At 41.4% G+C, this 27,576-nt stretch overlaps 1 protein-coding gene across 1 annotated transcript; it reads right to left on the reverse strand.

Moving 5' to 3' along the window:
• Positions 1 to 603: 603 nt before the first annotated feature.
• On the reverse strand, positions 604 to 20,832 carry vax2 (ventral anterior homeobox 2; the record flags this gene model as incomplete). The annotated part of the gene is made up of 3 exons (XM_079184733.1): positions 604 to 1,098; positions 16,024 to 16,211; positions 20,598 to 20,832. 3 exons carry the CDS (start codon positions 20,830 to 20,832, stop codon positions 604 to 606), a joined length of 918 nt encoding a protein of 305 aa, XP_079040859.1.
• Between the last annotated feature and the right edge of the window lie 6,744 nt (positions 20,833 to 27,576).

Here is a 27,576-nt window from a genome sequence, read left to right on the forward strand (position 1 = left end):
TTTTTTTTTCAGTGTTGTGATAGCACATTAACTAAAAATCAAACATGGCCACTTGTACTGAAATGTGTACAAACTGCTGTCTTTGAAACACCTCTCTCCTCGTTCAGACTCTGATTCAATCTGAACTATCTATGTCAAGTATTTTTTTGTTTCCTGAACAGTAAATGAAGGCCTGTATAGAGAGAAAACCACACACACACACACGCACACACGCACACACACACACACACACACTCACTGGACAAAAAGTGAAGAGTCACTTGAAACCACTGCGAAGAGAGTGGTGATAAAAACAGCTGTCTGTCAGGTTTCGCGCAAAACACACACACACACACACACAGCATTTTTGCAAAAATTCACAAGTTTTTTTTCTTTTTTTTTATGTGGGAGTCTCTTTTTCACCATTTTGTGTTCCCAACAGTTCTGTGGCACAAAATGGTGCCACACAGAACCTGGACTCTCCACATTTCTCATGATCCAGGTTTCTTCCTCCCCCCCCTGACTGCTCAAATGTCAAACAGGCTGCAGAGCGAACATCTGAGGACAAACGCCCTCCATCAAAGTCCCAGCCCCCCCTGGTGTCCTAAAAGAGGGACACGTTACTTAAGAAACCGTCTTCTTCCCTCCCAGATCTGCCTCCTTCCTGTCCAGCCGCATGTACGGCTCAAAAGCGGAAGAGCCGCAGCCGTAGGCGGATGTCAGTTCATGATGGGCGCCCCCCAGCAGCGGCATGGAGAAGCAGAGGGAGTGCGGCGGCGGGAGGCCCAGCCGCGGTGAGGGCGGGGTGCCGCCCAGCGAGGGCAGCGACAGCCCGAAATTCCCCCCTATTAGGGAGTTGGGAGGAGTGCTGCTGCTGATCCCCGGAGAGGTGGAGGAGCCTCCGCCCGGGCTGCTCAGCAGGGAGCCGTTTCCCAGATGCGGGGGCCCCAGGAGGGAGTTCGGCGGCGGGACGGGGCCCGAGAGGAGGCGGCCCTGCTCCAGGAGGCGCAGGATGTTGCAGGTGGCCAACGACTCGTTTGAAGAGGACGAGCGCTTGTCCGAATCCTTGGTGGTGTCCTTCTTCTGCTTGGTCCGCCGGTTTTGGAACCAAACCTTGACCTGAAACAACCAGGAGGAAAGAGTCACTCAGTTGGGTCCCAATCAAACACTTTGTCAGCGGTAGAAATCGGTGAAATCAGAAGAAAAACTTTACAAAAGGCTTGTCATCACGGAAGACAGAAGTTCTTGATGTTCTTGTAAAGTTATTTACAACATACCACAAAGCTTCCACTGCTAAAAGCGATACATAACTCATGAACTATTCACATCGTTTTCTTCTCTATCTAACGTCATAACGTGTGCAGATCGCCGATGTTTCACTAACGCGAACACTAACCCGTCCTGACATTATCCTCTTTACATGCCCAAAAGTTAATAAGTTTGCACAGGCTGAACACACGTGCAGCTGACATCTTTGTGACCTCTTGCTTTGATGCATATCTCTGCTGCAGCGTGCTCCGAGAGCACGCAACACCTTAGCAGTAAAGCGGTCATACACGCATTAATCCGTGCAGAACAAGCGGAGATGCCGTAATCCCCCCCCGGCACCAGCCATTGGATCAACTGTTGTTTTTCTCTGCACATCTGATCATGGTTGGTCCCATGCACTCTACCTCTTCTCACACTTCAAGACCCTAACAGGCTAGAACGGTGGACATGGCCATAAGGGGACGGGGCAGTGATATCAAAGCTATACAGCAGAGTGGGAATAGTATGTGTGCAAAAGTCTAAATATAGCTCGAGAAGATGGGGAACAGAAGTATGCAAATGCAACGTAAATCATGGGAAAACGTAAAACAAAAAAAAAGTCATAATCTGCAACATCGCCTTCTCTCACGGCAGAAAAAAAAACGTTAAGAGTTTCTCCACACGAGCCGTCACGCCACCAGATCGCAGCAGATCGAGAAGAAGCTCCGTGAACTCTGCCTGTCCTTGTTCGGCTTGTTTAATTGATGGAGTGCGGCGCAGCTTTAATGTATGGCGTGCGGCAAAGTCGTGGGCTTGGTGGGACGCTGATCGGAGGGCACGCCGGGGTCACAGCGGATCGCTGCACGGAGAGCCACCTCAGAGAGGAATCGCACACATGAAATATGGATACGACCCTGACCGAGTTTCACTCTGCGGCGTGCAGGGCGGTGGGTCGCACTGTAGGAGTTTCATCTAGTTGTCATATTGAAATTAAATATGAGCAATCTCTTATGATACACAGTTAAAATTTGATGACAATTGAAAACAATTATATTTTAAATCACTCACAAAAAGATGCAACCAATCTTCTGCTTTTTTTCTAGCTTAATCATTATTGTAAGCTTCATAAGGGAATGTATGATAAGTAGGTCAGAGTCATTTTTACTGAGTTAAATATTTACAATCCTTCTGACACCAGTGATCGTTGTTGCTTTCATCATCAAATAATGTCATAAAATAGGGAAATAATGCCCATCCTGATTTCCTGAAGCTCAAGTATAATGTCTCCAAATGTCTTTATTTGTTCCGCCATCTTTCCTGAACTCAAAACATCCTCAATTGAGAATGCAATCAAACGGATAAAGAGCCAATCGTCCCATTGAGGAGCGAGAATCAGTGATTTTTGGGGCAAGTTTTATCTTCTGAGCTTCCGATTGGTTAGTTAGTTCAATCGCATCTGAAAACCAGGAAGTTGCTTCATTGTGATGTTGATTAAAGTGTTAAAAGTTATTAGAGCATTAATAAAATCTTTTAATCTGTCAATGAAGACAACAAATAAGCAAAATAATATCGTTTCCACGGATGAAATGTGTTACACCGCACAACAACTGTGTTTACCCAACACTACAGGGAAAGTTATTCACGCACACGACAGACTGACCATCAGCCTCTTCGCAATCTTTCGTAGAAATCCATTAATCTAATCCCCGATACGTGGGGATCGGAAGCTGACGATTTATGGAAACTCCTGTAACAGCAGAAATGCGTAAGCCTGTGAAGGGTCGGTAGTTTGGCATTTCATAAACGAGCAATGTATAAAGCCTCCATTAAAAAGGTACAACACACACACACTAACAGAGGTCACGTGTGTCCTGAACATACATCAGTCACACACACACACACACACACACTTTCAGTGAGCAAACCTCTCACATGATCCCATTAAATCAGTACGACTGCTCTGTTAATGGGCCTTTGTGGGTCGAGATCCTCGTATCTGTGGGTGGAAAACAACCGCTTTGGTGCGATATGGAAAGATTGTATACGGTCTCAGTTTCACAGACTACAAATCTTCAAACACTCTGAATTAGTTCTTATAGTTTCACCGCAGCCTGCTCCTAAATTAGGGTTAGAGTTAGTCCGGTACAACTAAACTTTGACATCTGGGGAAAGCTAAATCATTCTACACGACTCACTACTTTCTTGTCTCTTTTCGTAGGTTTTCGGTAATCATGGATGGTGCTGCAGAAGCTGTGAGGACAAAACACATTTGTCGCTGAAAGTGCTAACATTTCACTGGAGTTTCTCTTGAATTGAATTTGAATTGCAATGAAAATATCTGCTGTAGAGTTGTGCTTTCTTTGGAGCCGTTTAAAATAATGGTGAAAGGCTGAGACACCAGGCTAACTAGTTGTGTGTTTGACAGAGTAAGGACTCTTTGCAGAACAGCATGGGCACTTTTCAATAGGCATGTCAATTTAGAAATGCTTTAATGTTGACCAGTCCTGACGACGGGCCAAGAACCAACAGGCCGGTCACATCTAAAGGTCTGTCACAGCTGTAATATCAAACTCCCACATCAACTTAAACGGTGATGTTCTGTTCATGTTAACGAATGTTCAAGATCGAGGTTTTGGCAAATAAACTGTGGTTGATCTATTTAATGTTAATCAACTAAAACACTTGGTAGGAAAGGGTCCCGAGGTGAGAGATAAGAAAAGACAAACATTGATTACAGATTAATTTCTATCAATCTTAGTGAATTTTATTTAGTTAAACATTTCAATGTTTATTGTTGACATTTTTAGTCTGGAAAATTATATTTTATTGCCGTCTATTATTTTGTTTTTATTTAATTTCTATTTTTAATTTTTATTTAATTTAATTTCTTTTTTTATTTTATTTTGTTTCCATTTTATTCATTCTTTTTTTTGTTTTTTTTATTCTAATTTTATTTTATCTGTGCTGTTTTAATCTCGCTCTGTGTAGCACTTTGAGCTGCATGATTGTATGAAAGGTGCTTTATAAATAAAGTTAAATTAAGTCTGTGACTGGGTGCAAGCTCTGGTCTCCTGCATGAAAGCCGGACTACACCAGGAGACCTATTTCCTGGTGATTCTTCTTCTCTCCTCTCTCATCTGTAGCGCGTCACCACTGCACCTTCGTGCCGCTGGCACCAGTTCATCTTCTAAAACAGTGACGAGGAGGCTCGCCTAATTGGGTGGCAGAAGTTAGAAGCCAAACATAGCCGTCGTTTGTGTGGAGGCAATCGGGCTGGCTGCTGATAACTGTAGTATCACTGCACTCTAAAGGCTCAACGGGCAGCGAGGGCAAGTGAGACCATAGTTTCGACTACTGACCATGACACAAATAATGGGATCGGAGTGGATCCAGCAGCTCAGAGAGGAATAACGACGCTAGCAAGTCTTACTGTAAAAACCCGAAAGAGGCACAGAGGGAGGGATAGTGGGGATGGAGACCAGAGGGAGGGAGGGAGGGGTGACAGCAGGGTGGAATAAGCAGCAGCAATGATCTCTGTGTAGCTGCTTCTGTATTTCTTCCTCGTTAGCTCACACACTGCCTCTATGAAATCTCTCTCGGAGAGACTCATGCGCCACCGCCAACCAAACACCCACATCCCATTAAAAGCTTTCACGACAGATGAAACTCCCCACCAATCCCCCTCCTTTTATCCCCATGCTGTGGGTGTGGCTCGGGCCTCAGTTCTCATCGCAGTCCTCCTATCCATTGGGGGGGGGGGGGGGGGGGGGGACAAATAGCTTGCTAGTGTTTTACTGGAATTTTATTAGAGGTGGAAAAATGATGAGAGGAGAAGAAAGCAAAGCTGCCTTTGGTACATCTACACTATTGGATGTAAATCCTTTTTAATGGGATCCAGGGTTCAGAGCTGGGGCAGAGATTACCGAGGTAGATCTGGATCTGGTGTGACCTGCATCTGGCCCGGCCTCGCCCTCTGCACCCCGCCCCGCTGCACTCTGATCTACCGGGGGCGAGGCCGGGGCACAGAGCCCCGGTGAAGAGGTTAGGACTGAGACGGGGGGGGGCGGAAAAACCTGGATCCGACGTAAACATCCATGTCATTGTGTTTTTAGGTCAAGAACACCTTTAATGGGGATCGTCCTCGATTACTACTGAACATGTAAATCTTTACAAATGCTTAAATCTTATTTTTTCCTTTTCTTTAAGGCTCAGTAATTTCCCAAATCAGCTGGGCACTGTCGTTTTTAGCAAAGATCACTCAAACAGGAGAGAATAGTGCATTTGTTGGGGACTATTTTCACCTGCGGATGAATACACATGTGGTGCTCTAGTGGGTGTTTACAGCAGCAGAACAGTGCAACTGTGGGACACAATAATGTGTTTCTATCATTGAGCTCTGTGGCACAAAGGAATCAAATATATCAGGCTTTGGCGTATTAGTCGGATCAATTCATTGTTGGTTTTGGTCTTTTGATGGGATTTTTTGACAATTAGAAGAGGTATTACATTATTTCTATGTGTAAATTGTATCTTAAAGAATGATTGCTTATGTTTTGATAATTGTCAAATTATATTTTTATGATTTGCAAAGCAGCAGGAGTGTTGGGTGAACAAAGATTTTTCCTTTTTCCTCTTACTTTTCATTTAAATGATTGGAGAAATATATAAAGGGTGACACAAAAAGTGGTTTAAATGTGTATATTTTCAGAAAGATGATGTGAACATTTTAGAATAGGATTTTGTAGCAATCAATCTGATGGGATATCGTTTTGGAATTCAAGTTTAGACTTATTGACGACACAAAGTGTCTTTGTTCAAGACAAATCATGGTTTAGCTCCTATACAGTGAAACAATTCCCCCCTCACTATTGGGTCAGCTGCCACATTAAAAATAAAAAAATAAAACTACCTGTATCAACTGGTATTTTCACAATTTTTGTATTTCATTTCATTCTCGCTGACCATTCCCTAAAATGGTTTTGTTGTATTCCATGGTGAGCATGTTAAGCACTTTGTAACTATGCTGCGTTGACGTAATTAATTCATTGTAATCTTATCGTTACAGGTCAATTAATGGGGTCTAGTTATTATAAAAACATATTAAAAATGTTTTTAAAAAAGGGAAACAACTAACTCATTGTGTAATCATCGGCATGCACATAAAAATGTCACACTTCCACAACTACTATCAAATGAAACTGTCTTTCATCTAATCTGGAAATACATCACATTAAGGAAGCAAGAAGCAGCTGTGCAGCAAGAGGACAGAATCAGAGAGAGGCGGGACGTCTCTGGGCCAGATGAAGGATGAAAACAACAAGGTAGGGGCTAAAAATGAGAGGATGGGGGTAAATGTATGCAGGGCGGGGTAGATTGAAGGTCAGGGAGAGATGATCAGGCCGGCACGCATGAACACACGGACCAGTCGGCCAGAGTTCAGCCAATCAGAGGCCTGCGCCGTGAATCCAGACAGCTGCAATGAGAGCAGAGGCAAACTGGGCTAGAGGTAGAAAGGTTAAGCCTGATCAAGACCCAGTGTACGGATCAACTGGGCATCCATGTGTGTCCATACAATAAACCAGCTAAGCTCCGTCCCAACATGTTAAAGGTGGAACAAAGACGATGTTTGTTTGTTTAGATGCTTCTGTCTCTTGTATATCACTCTGTTTTTTTAATCACTTTACTGCGATGCAATAAAGCTCAACTGACCTAAGCTATAAGACGACGGAGGGCATTAACGAAAACATATAATGTGACATAACGTTCCACTGCCCGGCTGTTGACTGCCAATAATGCAGGATTGTGACGGTAAAGTCTTTAAGAAGGACACTTGGTGACAGTCTTTCACACTTTCCATGACCCCTCCAGCAGCCCGGTGCTCCCGCTGTGACCCTGTTCAGACCCCCTGATCCCAGGCATGTGATGAGCCGCAGCACACAATGAAAACTCTTTTACTGTACCAGGCGGACCGGCGGCCATTCAACCGTGTGTAACACACCAGTGGATACTCAACTATATGTAATGTAATGCACCAATGGAAACCAGTGTGTGTTCAAGCTGCGCCGTGTGAGACGAACCGGCGGTCGCCATTATTAAAGGAACCAAAAAGCAAAAGGGCGGAACCAATGACTTACTCAATGGTGTGTGATGGAGCAACACATCCGTCTTTCCTTCACAACTATTGCAGATAATATTAATGATGCTAGCGCCAATTACAGGAGGCTGTTTGACGATTTTACTTTTACTTTTCAGGTTAGCGGATCCATTTGACGGATCAGTGGTTCAAGAAAATTAGACGGAAAAGTTTTCCCAGAAAACTTTAGTTATTCATTTATTACTCCATTTTATTTACAGGAGACGGTGTTCGATATTAAACATATTTGTTGACATTTGATTATCTATCTAACTTCATACATTGAAAAGATCTTTTTCAACTTGTTGTGATTAAATACACCATTCAAAGACTCATTTAGGTTATAGTACAAAACGAGTATTGTTTCTGGGATTTTGAAGGAATAAACTGGTTTAAGTATTTCTGCACCCAAATGATATTCTCTGGCATTAAGGAGTTAGTCTTAAAGCAGCATTGAGATCGCGTTCTGAAACTGTACAAACTGACCCAAATCTTTCTTTGTTTTGTTTTTTCTCCAATCCATCAGTGTTAAGATTGCAAATCCATAGATGACAAACGTGATCCGAACAGCCTGATTCTGCTCCTCAAGTCATTTTCATACATACATATCTGGGCCAATACCACCACCACCACCACATTTTACCCGACCCTAAAGCCTCGAAACTTTGTACGAATAAACCCGCTGTGGTCCTCCATCACTGCAGCACATGTCCAGGCAGGTTCAGTCAGGGGTTAACCCCGTCTTATAGAATCGCTGGTAGATATGACTGCCTAATCCTCCTTAACGCGAAAGCACTTGGGACTGTTATCGGGCCCACCTCTCTCCCGCTACCCCTCCCTTTCTTCTTCCGTGCATTCACCGCCCGAGTGAACCCCACCAGGTCCAGATAACAGCCTTCGCCGCCTTCCTTCTCGTACTGTAATGCTAGAGATGTGCTGCACTCATTCACAGAAGGAACCAGCAGGGGTTTGAATATGGTCCATGATTTTTCTTGGATGTCACCCCGCAGTCACTCGAATCGCATTCGGCCAAGAAAATGACAAAGTGTCTCGCGTTTGGTTTTTGTTCTTTTAGGAATCATATTTGATTTTGTCACAGCTGGCAAAAGCAAGACACAGAGGTCTCAAAAACAATTCTGCTGCCTCATAATTTAAATGCATGTCACGCTTTTATTCCTCTATTTTGTTTCGGTACACACACAACATCTTTTACATGTCTGGAAGAGGGATCCATCCTCTGTTGCTCTTCCTGACGTTCACTGTTAAAGGTTTTTCCGGGGGGAGTTTTTCCTCACCGGAGGTAAAGGTTACATTTGAAGCTGGGGTGGCAGCCATAGAGATAAAAAAACATTGTCGTTGGTTGTAGATAGCTATTAGATGGAGACTTTTCAATTAAGCTTCACTTTATCTTGTTTTCAAAAACACGTTGACAACAATCGCCTTGCAAGGGATTATCGCCAGTTAAAGGCAATTAACGAGGATATCGAGAGCTTGTGGATTATATCGTCGGCAATATGCTGACTGAGAGGACGCCATCGGCTTTGCAGTTGGTCGATTGGAAGGTCGTGGAAAACTTTACCGGTGGACATCTGTAATGTTGCCTGGCAAGCTTATTATCAACTTAACTATACTTGAAGCAGGTGGACTGCACGACATGCTTCAAGGTAGAGCGGCTGGTCTCTACTGGCTCACCTACATACGCCTATTTTGTGCAAACAAGTTCACCAAAACCTGGGTTTCAATTGAATTGAGGCCACCAATTTGTGCAGACAAATTAAGAAATCGTATTATCGATTTATTTGTTCTTTCGCTCTACGGCTACTCCCGGGCTGCATAGTATGAGGACAGAAGAGGTCACATCCATTCATCTGTGAATGCAATGTTTTATGTACAGTAACATCACTTTGTCTTGGGTGGGTGTGTGTGTGTGTGTGTGTGCTACTGTGTGAAAAGTGAAAACCTCTTGTATCCAATGTGGCTGATATTCCTGTTTTCACGTCAGTTGAAGGATTACACGGTCCTCCGTATGTTTGGAAAATTACACCATCCTTGGCCTCACACACACACACACACACACTTCACTCTGCCAGAAGCTGATGAAACGAGTCAATTCAGATTGAGCGAGTGATTAAGGACAAAGGCAAATGCGAGATAATTGCTGATATGTCCTCCTGATTATCTAATCAACTGATTAGATAAATCAGAGCCTCGCAGGTCTTTCTTCCGGACCGTCAGCCAATCGGACGAAGGTTCCCGTTCTGAGGATGATGCTCTCGCTTTAGGTCACCGCGGACTAAAGAGGAAAGAGTTGGTTTCTCTACACAACCAAACATTTCAACTGAAAGCACAAAGCAGCAAGTGTCTGTCTGTCTGTCTGTCTGTGTCCCTTCCTATCTCTCTCTCTATTCTAAGTGTTTGGACAATCCCCGTACTGTGCTGCCTCCTCTCTGCTACATCTGCACAGCTTTACGTCATCTACGCTCCAGACAAGTGGCCAGACAACGTCTGTCTGGGCCGTCGATACACACAACGGGGACATTCACCGTACGCAGACACACAAACACAACTTGTCATGTGGAAAACACAGATTTCCTACAATACGTGGTACCAAAAGTCCTTTTTTGTGCGTTTCCTGTGTACATTTACCACTACAATAATCCTTAATGCACACAATTGCTTCTAGATTCAATTTGAGACTCGTTGCACAAGCAGGTGTAACTTCTTAACGGGGAATTTAGACTTACTAGGTTTCCTAAGAGGTCATAAACGGATCACATTGTTTGTTTAGAGCCTTACTCTCATAACAATACTACGAACACGTTTTATTTTCTACCTCTAACCTCCCCTCTGAGTTATAGAAAACCACGAGGCAACAAAATATATAGAAGACGGCTACAAGAAGAATCCTTTAAAAGTTTTCACAGCCGTCACTGAACTGCGCTCCGGGCTGTTTGGTATCAAAGAGAAACGACAGCAGACAGAACATGAGCGCGAGTGTGACGCTGATCTCGGATGACTTGAACACCTGTTACACCAACTAAAAATGTGTTTTCGGCAGGTAAATCAGTAAAGGTCGCTGCTGAAGTGACTGTTCACTTTCTGACACAATGACAACATCCATGGAATGAACGCCTTCACTATATTAAAAAAAAAAAAAAAAGTGTGAGTCGGTAGATTTACAGCCACACGTCTAAACTTTAGCAAACTGTGATATATTCCTCTAAAATGTCTCTATTCTAAGAGCAGGTACATCGTTTCAGTTTAGTTCTTGAGTTTATGTTGATTGTCAACTTCACAACCAAACTGTGGATTTAAGCTCAAGTTGCTTAACTTCCCCCCCCCACCCTCCTGCAAACACATCTACAATGACCTGAGTGAGGCAGGTGTTTTCTGGATGAAAAGGTTTAAGAGCCGGCTCAACTCTATGTGAACTGCTCTGAGGGTGTTAACATGAAAGAGACTCACGCAAAAACAGTCCAACATACACACATGCAGTATGTTCAAATCCAAACTCACACATCTCTAACGCATCGGGGTCTGAGTGATAAAGTGGTGGTCGTCCCCGCACATTGTAAATACAGCTCATTAAATTCACAACTACATTTTAAAAAAGGGGAATTTATATACGTTTGTGTGATTAGAAACCACAACACAAGGTATTTAAGAATTCATATTTTTATATCTTGGATCATTTTAAATTTACAAAAATCTGACAATTTTTTTAATTTCACATCAGACTTTAAAGCAGAACTACATCAAATCAATATCCTCCAACATCTGTGACAAAAAAAGGACAACAAATGCAAACATTTGCTCACATCTGGGCATCGTTCCCTAAGCTTTACATTAGAGATTAACCATGTTTCCATCACTGTGCTCTCTCCCATTTGCTGCAGGATTAAAAACCAGTTTAACAAAGCCCGGACACCATTAAACCCATAGCTTCTCCATGGAAGGGCTGCATACAACAATAGACCGATACAATGGCAGCGTATACGTCAGCTGCACTCAACTCAGGGGGACTGTGGAAGAGCTTAAAGTGACCACACAGGAGGGTGTCCCAAAAATCTCCTGAAGTCACACTGTGGAACCTGTCGGAGCAGGCAGGACACGTCCAGGAATGTGTGAAAGCTTTTGTCTTTTTCGTGCAAAAAAAGAAAAAGAAAAGAAATAGGAAGTAGTTTCACACATTTTTAGATGGTGGAATTCTGCTAATTGTAAACAAAACAGGAGAAATAACCTCCAAAATGTTCATTTAATTACCCAGAAGTACATCTTAAAGAGGTTTAAAGGACGTTTACGATGAAAAGGTGAATTACATGTTGTCCTCTTTACACAGAAAATACAGGAAACTAACAGTAAAAGTTAGAGCCACGCATGATTCACAAATAATATGAATGAACCTTCTCCACATGCAGGAAACATACCTTCACAATAAGAGCATCCCATCCATGAGCAAACTAAAGATGAAGGTAAAGACTAACTGAGGGGCTTTCATGTTTTAGTTCAAGGTTTCAGTGCGTGTGTGCGCGCCGCGCACCCCCTTCCCTCCAGCTGTGTTTCCCTGTAGCGGGGAGCCACCTGCCGGGACGAAGGGAGAGCTCCGAGCCGGTAACGGGTCGCTCAGTAACGCGTTACCGCGGTAGGATTACAGCTCTCACGATGCTGCAGCTAAAGAGACAAAGACACGCTTCTTCTGTACACGGCTGCACTTTAATACTCAAACATCAGAGAGGGGTTAACTCATAGCCGTATTCCTTCCTCGGCTTTCAGACAGGTTTAAAGTGGATTTGAAGGAGACTTTGGAGGAAAGCGTCTGGGTTCCTTCTTCTGCAGGTGGAGCTACTTTGAAATATGTGCGTTTGATCGAGCAACGGTGTTGAATATGAGCTCGGCGCAGTTTAAACGATAAGCAGTTGTTTCTTTTTTTCGCCAGATGATAAAACTCCGCTTTAATGAACTTGTTTTATTATATTCGCTCGTATTTCGACCCGTTCATTGAACGCTGGCCGAGCCTTTATCAAGAGAAGAAATTGTGCGCAATGGTCAGTGTTTCATTATACGTAAATGTCCTCTCTAAGACAGAAAAATACCATAAAAGTTGCGGCAAAATCGCATGAAATACATTTGGAAAGGCAAAGTTTAAAAATATCCCTCAGGTTTTATGTTTGATCCAAGTTCTGTGCGTCTTGGCGAGACACTTTTGAAGACACTTTAATCCAATTATTTCTAACAATCACATAATAATCTGAAATGGTCTTTAAAATAATCCACTTTTGCTTCTGTAATTCTGTTGAAGTCTAGATGATTTTGGCCCCTTCTGCATTTTGCGTGTGTGTGTTTCCAATGTCTGCTGCCTCATTGCGTGATCAGTTTGAATACCTGACCAAACTAATTGGAGTTACTCCATGGGTCAATGCCCAAATCCCCAAACATTGTTAAAAAACACTTAACGATACAATCTCCCATATGACTGTAATTAGTATTTGTGTTTCAGTCACAGATAAAGAGGCCTGTCACGTTCAGAAAGAAGTTTATAAAAAAGGAGTTTGCTTTAATCATGTTTTGGGTGCTATTGTTTCTAAAACCAAAGGAAAGTCCACTTGTTTGATTTTAATGGAAAACATTTCTGTTTCAGATTTTTTGGGGTTAAAATCTTACTTTAAGATTCCATGATGTATTGGGTAGAAAGAGTTGTAGGAGTTTGGCACAATAATAAACAACGAAATGTAAAGCTCATTATTATTATTTGCAGCTTATTTTGTGTATACAACGAGTTAGTTAAAACATAATAAAACGAAACTTTCGATTATCGAAATATCATCAGGTCAGCATGCATACAAGTCAATGTTTCGATTGCAATTCGTGAATATAATCGGAATAAAAGTGACAACTTTTGACAAAAACTCAAGCTTTTTCAAGTTTCCAATTCCTTTTGTTGCCTTGAAATCAAGCGCACAGTCCCTTTTGAAAACCCCAAAACACAACGAAGTGGAAAGAAATAAACGTTTTTTTAACTCCCAAAAGAAACCATGTCGCTTTAAAAACCTGTAGAACAGCAGCGAAAGGCCAAGGAGCGTGTATTTATAGAAATATTACAAATAAAAAGGCTTAGAAAACACTAAATGTCCCGTAGATAGATAGATAAATAGACAGACAAAAGAAAATAGATGTTTTTTAAAAGCCTAGAGAAGCTGTTTGCTAAAAGAGCTGCTTTAGTGGTCTATAAATTGAACATGAAAATCAAATGACTTCATGACAAACCCGTGAAAACCTTGAGTAGCGAACTAAGAAGCAACAAACACTTTAAGTCACCGGAAAACAACTCACTTTAAAAGGGACCCTATTTAACTTTTGAGAGAACTCAATCTGTCCTTTTGTGATTTGTTTTGCGTGATTAGCCTTGAATGTTGCATTTGCTTAAATATGCAAACGCCACGAATAGGAAGAAGATAATAATAGGAAGAAAGAAGAGTAACGCCAACTAAAAGCATTTCGATCACGCGTAAAAGCTGTTTCAATAGCACATAGCATTGAGGAAACTCAGTGCGATGGGTTCAGCGTTTCACGCCATTATACTGCGGACACTTTTATTATTTACATTTTGTTCTCACTTGAAGGTCAGGCAGTTTTCTTTCAGCCAATCCGCTGCGGCCCAGCGTCTCCTCAGCAGCAGCAGGAAGCTGAGGCCCTCCCATTAACACCCCTAGTGTCAGCACTAATGAGGGACACAGTGGCTGCTCTGTGCTCCCAAAAACCACACACACGCACGCACACACACACACACACACACACACACACACACACACACACACACGCACGCATAACTATATGTTTGAGTTGGTATGAATGTTGGTGTACTCCATGCGTAAAGCTCCTGCAACAAGTGTTTTCTAAGAGGTGGTTAAAGTCTGCAGAGCACAAAAGGCCTCATGGTTCACACATTGTTGACATCAAAACAAATGGGCTCAGTTTGACCTACTTTAATTTTAATTCTTGGATTTACTTTGAGTTTTTTTATTTTTTTAATGAAAAGGGGCCATCTGCAGACTTATTGGGTTGTTTTACTTATGGGAAGATTTAGGCGAGGCAGCGCGCACGCATCCAATGCACGCACATGGTTTTGCTACCTTCGATATGAAGTCAGCGCAGTGTTGTTGACAACGTGTCGACAGCTTTTAGGCAATAAAAAAAAACCTCCAATAGCAGCAGCTCGTCATTCTTGGGCCCACACTGTGTACAATAATGCACAGATCGCAAGATTTATGTTTATTGCACGAATGTTTTCTCTTAAAAATAATCTGACGTGTCACCGCTATTATTACTATTCTATAAATCTGCACCGTGTTGACAAAGACACATCTCACAAGTTAAGATCCCATTTGTTGAAAACTACAATGTTTGAGCAGTGTATGAGACTATAATATTATTTTCGATGTGTGGGTAAAAAAAAAGGAATTAGATTCATAACCAGCAGCTGTTCACTGAAATATTACTGAATAAGTCCACCCTTCTATAAACGGGACAGGAAATGACTGTTAGCATATTTAAAAAGTGCAGCGTTCCAGTATTATAGGCTATAGTCTGTGAATAAGTGTGGAACTGATGACGCACTAATAAACACAGAGGGGTTGGGCTCGCGGCGCTGCAGGAAGGTTTGAATGAAGCGCGCGGGGACGATAGGATGTCAGCAGTGTGTGTAGAGAGGAGCTCTGGATGCACCGACGGGCCGATCTACCGGACAGCAACACGTTTCCTTTCACGTTACACAAACACACGAAGCTGCACAAGGAAACACGTTACAGTGTGTTTTGGGGTGCTGCGCTGGAAGCAAAGACATTTTTTTTTATTTCAGTAGCCTCGAAGTTAAATGAGTATATGCTTTTCTTTTGGGCTTTTCTCATTGCTTCTGGCTTTCGGCTATATTTTGTCAAGATAGGAACGACATTTGACCGTTACGCATGATGTATGCTGTCACACACATGCAATATTGTACACGATGTTTAATTAATAATAATTTCTAATGTAAATATGGACACCATTTTTGTTTTCTTAAAGCCGTAAGGCCATAAAGGCTTCAAGCCCATTTAAGGCCCTTGGCGCGTGCCCAAACCCCTGTGGCGTATTTATGGGTGAATTTTTAATCTGCTTAAAATAATATAACGTAACATAAAACACACATGCATCATAAACACATATATATTTGTATGATGGTTCTGTTCGATGTTATATTATGCGCTGTCCTTTGTTGATGATGTTCTTTAATATTCCTCCTTGTGTAAAGTAAATTCTCCCATAAGGGCTAAAGAGGTTTCATTCATTACAAATCTTTGTTTTGGATTGTAAACATCTTCAGCCTGGCTTTGGCCCCGGATGTGACCGTTTCACAAGGCAGCTGAGCGTGTTCTGGGCGGGGCAGCTCTACTCTTCAACTCTGATTGGCCGAGGAGCCAATTGAAGGCACCAAACACCTGTCACCCACTCAATAATATAGGCAAAACACATTCGAAATGACCCTTTGACCTGGGCCATAGAATAACATGCTACCAAAAACATCATACAGGTCTTAACTAGCAGCTAGCGGCTAGGCTACTTAGCTCAGTTGATGACACATTGTATCTAAAGTTTATTAAAGCATCATTAGCATTTTCCTAGAGCCTTACCTGTGTCTCGGAGAGATTCAGCTGCCTCGCGAGCTCGGTGCGCTCGCGGCCCACGACGTACTGGCACCTTTGGAACTCGAGCTCGAGCCGGTACAGCTGCTCGGCCGTGAAGGAGGTCCGCGTGCGCTTCGGCCGGTCCAGGTCGAGGCCCTTCGGCAGCACGATCTCGCGGATGGTGCCTTTGGCGTCTGTTCGGAATAAAACCAAAACCGAAGTAAAAAAAAAATGGGGTTTTCAATGGGTTAAAAACATAACACAGCTTTCTTTACGGACGGAGTGAATCTATAGGCCTGCATCGTGCCAAACAGATGAAATATTAATATTAATATGGCTAATGGCTTTAAAAACAAAATGGAGGTCTTTGAGATAAACATACTACGTGTGTGTGTGTGTGTGTGTGTGTGTGTGTGTGTGTGTGTGTGTGTGTGTGTGTGTGTGTGTGTGTGTGTGTGTGTGTGTGTGTGTGTGTGTGTGTGTGTGTGTGTGTCAGCACTAGGGAGCGATAATAACACACTTGTGCTCTGTGGTCAAACACCGTTTTGTCATGATGTAGCTTATATTCACAAATGTGGCGAAAATAACACTTTTCTGTCATTGCGCTTAAATCAGTGGCTCATAATAAAGGCAAACTTGAACAGTTCGTCCACATCACGGTGTATACTCCAACTTTCATGTTAGCTGTTGATATTTCCCCCCCCCCATGAAATCAAACCCGCAAATCCCACCCCCCACGCACTGCCTGCGTAATTTCCGCACGTGATTGCAGACTCAGGCTGCGTGAGTTATACGCGTACTTAACATGAAACTATCTTGTGTTTTCATTGGGCCTAGCTGGAGAATTCAAATCGTTGAAACAACGCCACTGCAGCTAGAGCGCTTTAATGGAAATATTTTTAGAAATAGATGGTGATGAAAATAAAGGCTGCCTACACGGAGAATGCTGCTCAATTTTGCCCCCATTTCTCTACATCGGAGTGACGATGAGCACTGAGTGTCTGTCCGGGGTCAGTAAGTGTTTTCCAATGAGTGCTGTTCCACAAAAGGTGGCATAGATTTATTTCTCTGCATGACAAAGAATTTGGAGCCAATCAAAAGCGTCAGTCTCAACTGTTTCCAAAGTTATTGGCCTGTGCGTCAGTATAACCACAACAACAAGGTGCGTGTTGGTTTTGGGGACAACCTATCATTGATCAGGGTACTTTATCTTAAAGAAGTTTCAGGCTTTTTGGTGTTAACGTGCTTTTTATGTTTGTATTTTATTTTATAATAGATGGTTTGTTTGTTGGCTAACTGCTATTAACCTCAGATGATTTATTTTAAAACAAATTGGCTGCTTTGATATTTATTTCCAATCAGTCTTTAAAATCAGAACTTATTTTAATAGAAGAAAAATGTGAGCGTACAAAAACAACTTATATTTAAACAGTTCTAGTAAATTAAAATATTAGAGAGCTATCCTGACTAGATCCGGGTCATGACACCCCGCCCTGGATACAGGAGCCCTCAGGTTATTGTCTCTACACTGTTAAAAAAAAGACAACCGTTACTTTAATTTTGCTGTAATGGAACAAATGCTGGGGTTTTAAATACGCGATTTCAGTTAAATCTCTGTATTGTTTTGGATAAACTGTGGCCGGGAATATTTGTCCTTATTTATCACATTGAATGGAAGACAACACGTCCTCTTTGTCCAAGGTTTTGAGGTCATAAAATATGCAATTCAATAAAATATGAAGAGCCCTGAATTAAATATGAAACAAAACTGATTGACCCGAAGATCCATAGTGTTTCTATAGGAAGGCTATACCTCTAACAGAGTAAAACTTAAATTTACATTTAATATATTTTATTTTATTTATGCTATAAAAGGACATTTGGACTTGCTGCAAAGCTGCTTGCATTCATGTACTTTCAAAGAGTCGTAATATAGAGGTAAAAAAAACCTATGTACTTAATAGACCGGCCCAGCCAATAGAGCAGGTGTAGAGGAATGAGAATTCATCCATTCATTCAACCTTTATCTTAACTCGGAAATATATAAAAGGAAGAGAATCAGTGCGTAAAAGCAAAACTGCGGGCAGTTTTTGCCCAAAAGAGTTAAAGAAGTCAGTGCCCCTGATCTGTATTATTCAATCAGAGTTATGTTGCTCCCTCAGTGTTTAGTTAGTCTGCAGGTCCACATGACAACACAGGCCTCCATCTTTACCCATGACGACTTTGCGTAACGTCTCACCAGAGAGGCAACAAACCCTCCTAATATTCAGACTTTACAATTTACAGTTTCTTCTTCACGAGCTCCAGGGCAACAAAAAAAAAACAAGAGCTCAAATGGAAACTTTTGCGAGCAGAGGAGGAAACCAGCGACTGTATGCATGCACGCTGACCTCTCGGTGACCCCCCCAGCCTCTGCAGAAAATCATCCAGACTCAGCTTCAAAAACAAATCTGCGGGCGTCGTTCGCTACAAGTCCAAAATGTTAAATATCTCCCCCAAAAACCCGGCGCACAGCCCGGATCCTTCTACAGGCCGCGTCCTCCTCTGATGGGACAGCATTAACCAGCGACTATATGAACTCCGATAGATCTCATGTGACAAACATAAGGAATTCATGTGATCAGCAGTAGGGATTTAATATAAAGCTGTCTCACAGGTGACAGCAGCACTATATACATATATAACAATAGTAATAATGAACGTAAAAGGGACATTGTTGTGACTATTCCTGGAGCTGCTATACGATTACAGACCGCTTCTGGCACTGACCGACGCTCTGAAGAAGCTGACCGTTTTAAATTATATTTGTGTCTAGATCCACGTGTATAATCTTCTTTGCCATTTCCCCCCCTCGTGTCTCTCTTCCTCTCACGTTCTCTGTGTTACGTTCACTTTACTAAACGAGCTGCTTGCGAATATGCCACAGGACACCGCACAGCTACACGTTCAATAAAAGATAAAACTAACCATAATATCCACACAGCGAGGACTGGTAGCCCGATATATTGATTATGTCCACAGCAAACAATTACACTGCAAAAAAAAAAAAAAAATGTTGCACAAAAATACCAGTTGCAATTTATTTCTTTTCTTTACGGAATTCTTAGTGGAAGGGAACCTGCTGAGTTTTTGTTCTTGGAAATCATTACATACAAAACACCTGCTTCATGGAAACTTCACAGTGATTCGAAACATGCCTCACATAATAATATATTTTGAATTCTGTTTTTCCTCCTCACTGAGTCTTTCTGTTTACGTGCTGAAATAATAACTACGAAGGTCCTTAATGCAAATAACATGAAATAACCTGCAGCTCTAGTCAGATGTAAGTTCTCTGTGTGTCACTGGACCCTTTAAGCTTCCCTGTAAGCAAATAACACATTTAATGTGCAGTTGATTTTTCCATAATTTAACGTGCAAACGTAAAATCAAATAGCCTACAAATGTTTGAAGTTATTTAGACTTGAAAATATAATTCCAAAATCACCTATAATTATATAGTTTGTTTTTAAAATAAATAGATTTTGTTCACTTCAATTTAAAAGTTTATTCTGACTGCTGTGATTTTACTTAATTTTCAGAATTATTTTCAAACTGTCATATAGAGGCTACAGAGCTCCAGTAGGAGGGCGTGGACACTCATGATAAATTAAATATTATTCTGATGGCCATTAACATAACGTTGGCACACAAAGGCGATCAGCTACTGACAAGTAGCCCAACACACATACACACACACACACACACACACACACACACACACACACACCTCTTTATAGCGGTTATCGATGAAGAGTTGAATGATGTTTTTTTTATTTTCAGCTCCTTTGTTGATAAAACAGCCTACAGGAGTAAATGTCTCCTGATTATCCTCAACCGTTTTCCTTTGTTATATTTTCTGCTTTCAGCTCTTGTTAAATATAATCATCCACTATATGTTGGAGGAAAATAATACTCATATACTAATTCATTGTTTTGACTGTTAATCTGTCGAATAATTTCTTTATTTTTCCAAGTGAACGAAGGAGTTGTTCACAGCTGATATACCGTGCAAGACTATGTGTTTTAAGTGCTTTAATTATATATTAGAATTAGTTTTATTCTAAATTACCCTCTACGGGTGTGGTGTGGTTTGGTGTGGTGTTACAATCATTTATGTATCACGGAAGTGAGAGTAGCCTATTGTTTACCACAACAGGAGCCTTTTTTGTGTAGTCCACTCTGCATCAGAGGTGTTGTATTGTTTAACATCAGTTCAAGTGTGAGACACGTTCAAGTTTAAATGTGCTAATATCAGCTTCCTTCGGTTCATTATATTGTACAGCAGTGTTTCAAATTTCTTTTTTAAATGGGAGATGCAACAAACAACTCCACAATCAAGTTCCCGGTTTAGAAGATAAGAGATATTTACATGCATCTTTTATAATGTGTTAATCCGGGGTGAATGGCGTAATTGTGGAAAGAACAACAGTGACGTAAAAATAGCCCCAGTTTCCTGGAAACTCCCACAGATTCCCAGTTTGAGAATTAGTTTTGGCGCACAGAATAAATCAGTGTTTGTTCGGTTTTCGTTCACTCACCTCTTACTAGTATCCTCCGACAGTAGTCGGGGTCCACTCCCAAAAGTTTGTCGTGTCCGTCTTCGCTGGAGGACGTCGGGGTGGACGCCGACGTCCCCGGGGTGTCAGTGGTGCTCTGAACCGGGGACCGGCTCCCTATCTCGGCGCGGCACTTGGTCTCCATCCGGTCCGGACACAGCGGGTTGGGTCCACAGCGGTGGTTCCCATCGCCCATAGTCGTGGTCTGATCGAACATCTACAAGTAGCCGAAGTTGCACTCTCTGAGATGATCTCTCCCTCCTCCTGTTCGCTGCTGCTCACCCTCGCCGTTCTATCTTCTCCTCTTTGCAAGTGTTCTCCAGAGACGAGGAGAGCATGCCCCTCTATCCCTCCAAGAAAAACGAAGAAAAAAAAGTAGATCCAGTTACAAAGGAACCATGCGGTCCTGCAACGGAACCGAGGTGCGCTTCAGGTGTCGCGGCATGACGCACGGCCCGGAGTCCAAACAGACTTATGGAGGAGAGGGAGGGGAGTCAGCTAAAGGAAGGGGGCTGAAATCTCGAGATCCTGCTCTAACTATAGTAGCCAAGAGGCGCAGAAGAAATGCATGGTGCTGCTTGTAAGGTACAAGGGTCTCAACCAGATCTGTGGAGGAGGTGCCACAAATACACGCACACACTGCTCGCCCACGTAGAAATAAAGTGAGGCGGTGCGCAAGAAGAAGAAGAAAGAAAAAAAAATAGCAGCGGTCACAGTTCAGCGGGCACAAGCCAGGGGAAGAAAGTTTCTCCTGGTGTGTGCGGAGCAGCAGCAGCAGCAGCCTGTTACTTCACCCCCCGGTCACATCGACTGCCTCTGCGGATCCGTGATTGCATGTTGTTGGCGGTGACGTGGCCACGTAAAGGGGGTCGGTGGTCTTCTGCTTTTGGAGAGCCCACAAGACAAGATGTCTGTGTTGGAAACCCTTCAGGAGGGCGACTGTCGGGAAAATGGGAAATGGTCACATTTGCTCACAAATAAAGTCTGGAGCGCTCGTGTCAGTTGTTTTTCTTTTTTTTTAATAATTTGCTTTGCAGCTGAAACATCACGTCTGCGCGGGGCGTCATGAAACACCCTGCCTACACGACCGGAGCGGAGACGACGGTGTGAGGAGAGTATTTGTGGTGACACGGTACACTTTACAGAGGCAGAAACCCCGCACGTCATTTCCTGTCCACGCAGGCCCGCCGCTGATTGGTCCGCCCGGCAGAGCACGTTTTGACAAGAGGGCGAGCGGCTCTGCAAACCTGGATCGGGCACGGAGACATGAGACGATGGTTGTGTGCGCTTTGCGCTCTGGAAACAGCGCTGCCCGGGCTTCCCCCGCGGACTCTGTGTGACTCTGACGTTGTTTTTTTGTTTTTTTTACGGCTGAACTTTATAGCTCCGAAAACAGTGCGAGTGCAAAGAGAACAGACTGAATCCCCTCTGACCCAGTGAGGCACACCTTTTAATTACATTTAAATTATTATTATGATTAGAATTACAGTTTATTCCCTTTAGATTGCTCTCATTCACGGGCCTCAAATTCACAATATGAAAATAAATATGATCTTAAAAACAGAATTCAAGCAACATAGGCTAAATAAATGCATAGCAGGTCAAATATATATATATATCAAGGCTCATATTGATTTTGATAAATATTGGATGCCATGTCTGATATGATTTAGGTTTCTATAAACAGAAAGCCTGCAATTACATTTAAATATCGTTTCTGTCACATTTCCTAAATGCATGTACCACAGAGTTAGTGGTGACTTATTCTGTAAATTGCTCTGCCACAAAGCGCAATGCAACTTAAATGTCCGGGTTTGGGTGTCTGTTATTGTTTATGTCCCTAAGTGCTGTTTCAAAAGATGTGAACACAATCCTGGAGACAATTCAAGATCTGTAATATCAGCACAAAATATCACTTAATCTTACAAACAAGACAGAGGCCCTCAACAACTATTGGTCACATGCTGATATAACAGCAGTAACACGTGCACATTATAATATCGTCCGATGCAATAACTCACAACCTAAACATAACTCAAACTAAAGCCTGGAGAAAAAAAAGCAGTCTGAACAAAAGTTAAACATTCAACAGGTGTCTCTGTTATTTAGTCCACCCCTTCTTCACACACAGTTGCCTCGAGTCTTGTTTTTATGAAATGTCGATGGCACCCCGCACTCCTCCCTGGAGGTTTCTATCTGCTTTCCATGGCGGATCAAAAAAACATCTCATTCATTTACATTTACTGTATATATGCTGCCATCTTCCTCATACACCAGCCCATTTCCTGGTGTTGATGGTCCAGCCTGCAGTTTGTTGTGATTGTAAGATTATGTAAATAAATACATAAAATAGAGCTCCAAGCATGACTGATAAACTGGGTGGAATTTCCTCTTTACAGGTGAAACATCTCTGAAAAACGCTGCGAAGAAGACGAAGAGAATAAAAGGGGCTTTTGAGCGGGATTATATAATTATAGTTTTACCGTGTGTGTTTTTTCCTTATTTTTCTTATCCGAGGCCGTAATTACTGCACACAGCCATGGGTCGTTACTCCTTTCAGCTGGCCTAATCTCACAGAGGATGAATAGAAACTGTCAATCAGACGCTGCACTCAGCAGCGAGACAAGAGGGGACTGATTGCTGCTGCTGTGCTGCGACACACACACACACACACACACACACACACACACACACACACACACACACACACACACACACACACACACACACACACACACACATAGGTTTTCTTCCTCCTTCTCTCCAGTGTCTTCACCCGCTCTGCCTCCACTGATGCACGACTAAAACCCTCCAAAAAAAGCAGATTTTTACCACGTCTAACTTTTATGAAGACTGCTCATATTTTGATTTCAGTCTTTCAGGTGAATTAGGGCACATTTTTAGTGTCACTCTGTGATTATCATATTTTAGGAATAACATATGCTTTTGCTGCAAAATATGCCATATGCTGCATGTAGATAGAGTTTAAAACAGGAAGTTAGAGGTTTGAACATATGTTTACATGTTATCCAATATCTATATATTTCAGTTGCATGAGAAATGAGCGATTACCCGGTTGAGTATTAAAATGAGCTTCATCTCGACCGGCTGCAACAATCAAATGTTTCCATGTTACTGCATCAATGATCCTGCATATGAGTACTTTACACTTTATTTAGTTGAAAGCCGGACCTTCAGATTATCTTAATATCATGTTTTTACTTGATTGAAGGAATTAAAGTCGAACAGTCAGTGTCCTCTTCGACCACTTATTTATATCTTTTAATTCATTTCCCATGCCATCATTTTTAATTACTTCAGATTTGATTAATAACCAATGTATGGCAGATATCTCTGCCTTGAGGAGATGTTTAGGCCTAGAATAACTTCATTACTGTGTCGTTGTATTACCCCGTGATCTGAATGCACTTTCAGCGTGAAACCACTGCAATCAGGGGAATAAACTCGGCCCTTCATATGTTTTTCTCCTGATCAAATCAAAACTCATTCCTTTGAACGTCAACCCCATTTGTATTCTCATAATACTTCTGTTCCACTCAAAATCCCAATTACACTATGCCTATGCTGCAGATAATAGCCAGAGTAATACTAAAACAGATCTACTCCCTGCATGCACTTGCCCGCAGGCCAAAAGGAAAAAAAATGTTTATTTGCACCACGCACCGAGAGCCTCGTGACCCCTCTTCCCCGTGTGCGGCTGGATTGCGGCCTTGGGAGATGAATCTGATCAATCAGATCAATCAACAGAGATTACTGTAATCCCAGAGGTCAGAGGGAGGGCACTGTGCCACTCAGAGTTCACACATCCCACACAAGCTCCAGACAAATCTGTGCAGGAATGGCAATCATTTGGCCGCATAGGAGTCCGTGGAAGTGTGAATTTATGGAAAGATTAATTTCAGATGATTCGCAACTACCTGGCGCAGCGTTCAGTGCAGCCAGCAGGAAAAACAGGATTTTTTTTATCGCAGCGAAGCCTTTGCAAATGATGTTGTAGCCTATGTGTCTATTTTCTATTATTATTATTATGTCGCACAAATGAGTTGAAATACATTGGTGCTGGAAATGCGTTGGATTCGGTATACAAACTGTATAACAGCTTCTTAAAGTGGAGGCAGGCACGCTGAGGGGTTTCTTTGGTGGTGGTGGGGACCTGGAGAGAAAAATAAATCAAGATTCCGCTGCGTTTATGGAGCTTTGTTGAAATAAAACCTAGGAAAGAGGAGGGAATGTGAAATACGCATGAGCGTGATGGACACGCAGCTTTACGCACCATTTATTGGAGTTTATCATCCACATTAACAGACACACTGGCCTCGTCGTCATGATGATATCTCAGCGACTGAAGTCAAGTTAGAATTCCGCCTCTTTCAGAGTCATCAATATTTTAAAAAAAATAACATATCTTTATGTTTGATCCCGTCATTCTCAGAAGGTCATGAACTTTATACAACTTTTGTTTACAAGATGTCCCGTTCTAGTCTAGTGAACGCGTAGAACTGAAATCATGTTGCACACAACAGGCTTAATGTATCTGCTTTATAAAGTTACACAATACAAATAGTACAAACAATACAAATAAGGAAGCATTTACGAAAACAAGCTTCTGTAGAATCTATGATTCCGTTTAACAGAATGGCTAAACAGGACCACCGTGCAGATTTGAACGAAATTGAGGCCGTTTTATAAACAATTATATGAATTGTTCTTAGTAGGACATTAATTAATAAGTGCTACTAAAAACACTGACTTGTTTTTAAAGTTTACAAACATGTGAGTATAATAAAAAGCCTATTACGTGTATTAGTTTGAATTTATATTCACCGACTGCCACGATGTCAATCAACAACATTCTGACAAAAAAAAAGTTTATTATACACTGTCAACATGAAAAAGCATAGATTAATTTAAAAACAAATATAGTAAAATAATGTAATATCAAGATGTGTAATTAGGGCCAACACGTTATAAGGCATAGTTAGCTTGTGTATGTATTGTGTTAAAGGGACAAACTGTAGATTATTTAAAATAAAGGTTTAGGATGAATAATTGTAAAACAAAGGCTTAAAAATAATATTTCTCTCTTTTAACCACCTGCAGAACTCAGATTTCACCAACATTCATCACCAATACACACCAGTGAATTATTTAGACGCTGCAACGAGCTCGTTAATGCATGTTTACTACACATGGACCCTACTAACACCTACTAACTACTAACTATAACTAAACAGGTGTTTGTAGCCAAATTAATAACCTGCAAAAATCTGTCACATCAACATTTTTACATTTTAAAGCATTTCAATAAAAGTACACAGACTTGTGTTAGTAAAATAAAATCACAAACAGAGAGAGAGAAAGAAATAGATTTTGCATGTGAACGAAGAAAAAATGTATTCTTACAAACCGGATCCCCCGCAGCTCTGCCTCTTTAACAGGCTCTTCTAGAAAATAATCAAAATAAAAATAAAAACCTCGTTTCTGCGGATGTCACACTTTTGTTTAGTTTCTGAACCCAAACACGTGCAGTTTTGTGTTTTCATGCCTTTTCAAACATAATTCAAACAACCAATAATGCTTTTTTTTATGTCTAATGGATATTTAACGTTTTCAAATGTAAGAAGTTTAGTATGAATACGATTCGTGTTACCGATGCATTTAGTGTCGTTTAGTGTGTATGTTCAATAGCAACGGTTATTTAAGATGTTTACAAATGAGACAGAGAGAAGAATCCTACAAAGAAAATAAAGTTTTAAATTTAAATTTGAAGTAGTTTTTCACTTCTCCACTTTTGTCCATAAATATTCATAATAATCTTGATGATGTGAACTAAAAGAGCAGCAGGTCATGCAGCAGCTAAAACTAACCGGAACTTCTTCTTTCTTCTTTACATCTGCACATGTCCCGTGATCATGTCCTGTTCAACTGTTTTATTATGTTTGTTGTTGCCTGTGTTATTTACTGCATCATGAATTATTTAGAATTAGTTGCTGCCAGTTTAATCAAAAATCTCACTGATTTCCGTATCATCGTGGAAACGTTGTGAATTCTAATAAAAAATGCATTTTGTAACTGAAATGTTCTCAGCTCATACATTTCTAATGCAATTATTCTGACACACATCTCTAATTTTCAATCAACCCTTGTTATCCGTAAAATATAAAATATGCAATACATCCATGTTTGAAGCAAATGGTTTTGGACTTAAAGGGTTAATCACTAAGAAAGTTTAAAAAAATGTAAAAACAACATTGATGTTTTCTATGCAAATCAGTCTCTAAAAGTAAAAAGCAACAAAGGAATCCTCACTGGAGTGAGATCACTGGAAATAAATCTAGATATTAAAATAAAACATGTGCACAGATAGATTTCAGTCTCTCTTACTTTTCATTAGCTAACCAAATAATCTTTTTTTTTTTAATTTTCAATGACATTTCTAACTTATAAATATGAAAAAAGAAACACAAGTAAAAAGTTCCATATTTTGTACCTTCAGTACGTCACATCATCACAGTCATTTAGCTGCCTTCAGTACAGTGACAACAAGAGTTGTAGAGTCCTAAAACTATGTCGGATACCAAAAACAGGTGTTTTCTCACAGCTGTGCGGATTTCGGTCTCTTTTGAAAGTTGACGGTCACGGTGCAGCACAGAGTGTTTCCAAACAGTTAAAAGGATCAGTTAGTTTTTTGCTCTTTAGACAGAACAGACTTCCTGCTGTGTTCTGCTGCATGTTGACCAGTTATCTTGAAATAAACCCAAATTCTAAGAAGACTTTCACATCAATCTGAAATGTTGATATTTTATTATTATTTGAATCTCACATGGAAATATATTTCGTGTAGCGGCGTAGACCGCCACCAAGTGTTCCTGCTATGAACTGACAGAAGACGCAAGAGGCAACAAAACTCAAACATACACACATTTTTATTCATTTTGGA

Source organism: Pholis gunnellus (genome assembly GCF_910591455.1).
Source record: "Pholis gunnellus genome assembly, chromosome: 23".
NCBI classification, from domain to species: Eukaryota; Metazoa; Chordata; class Actinopteri; order Perciformes; family Pholidae; genus Pholis; species Pholis gunnellus.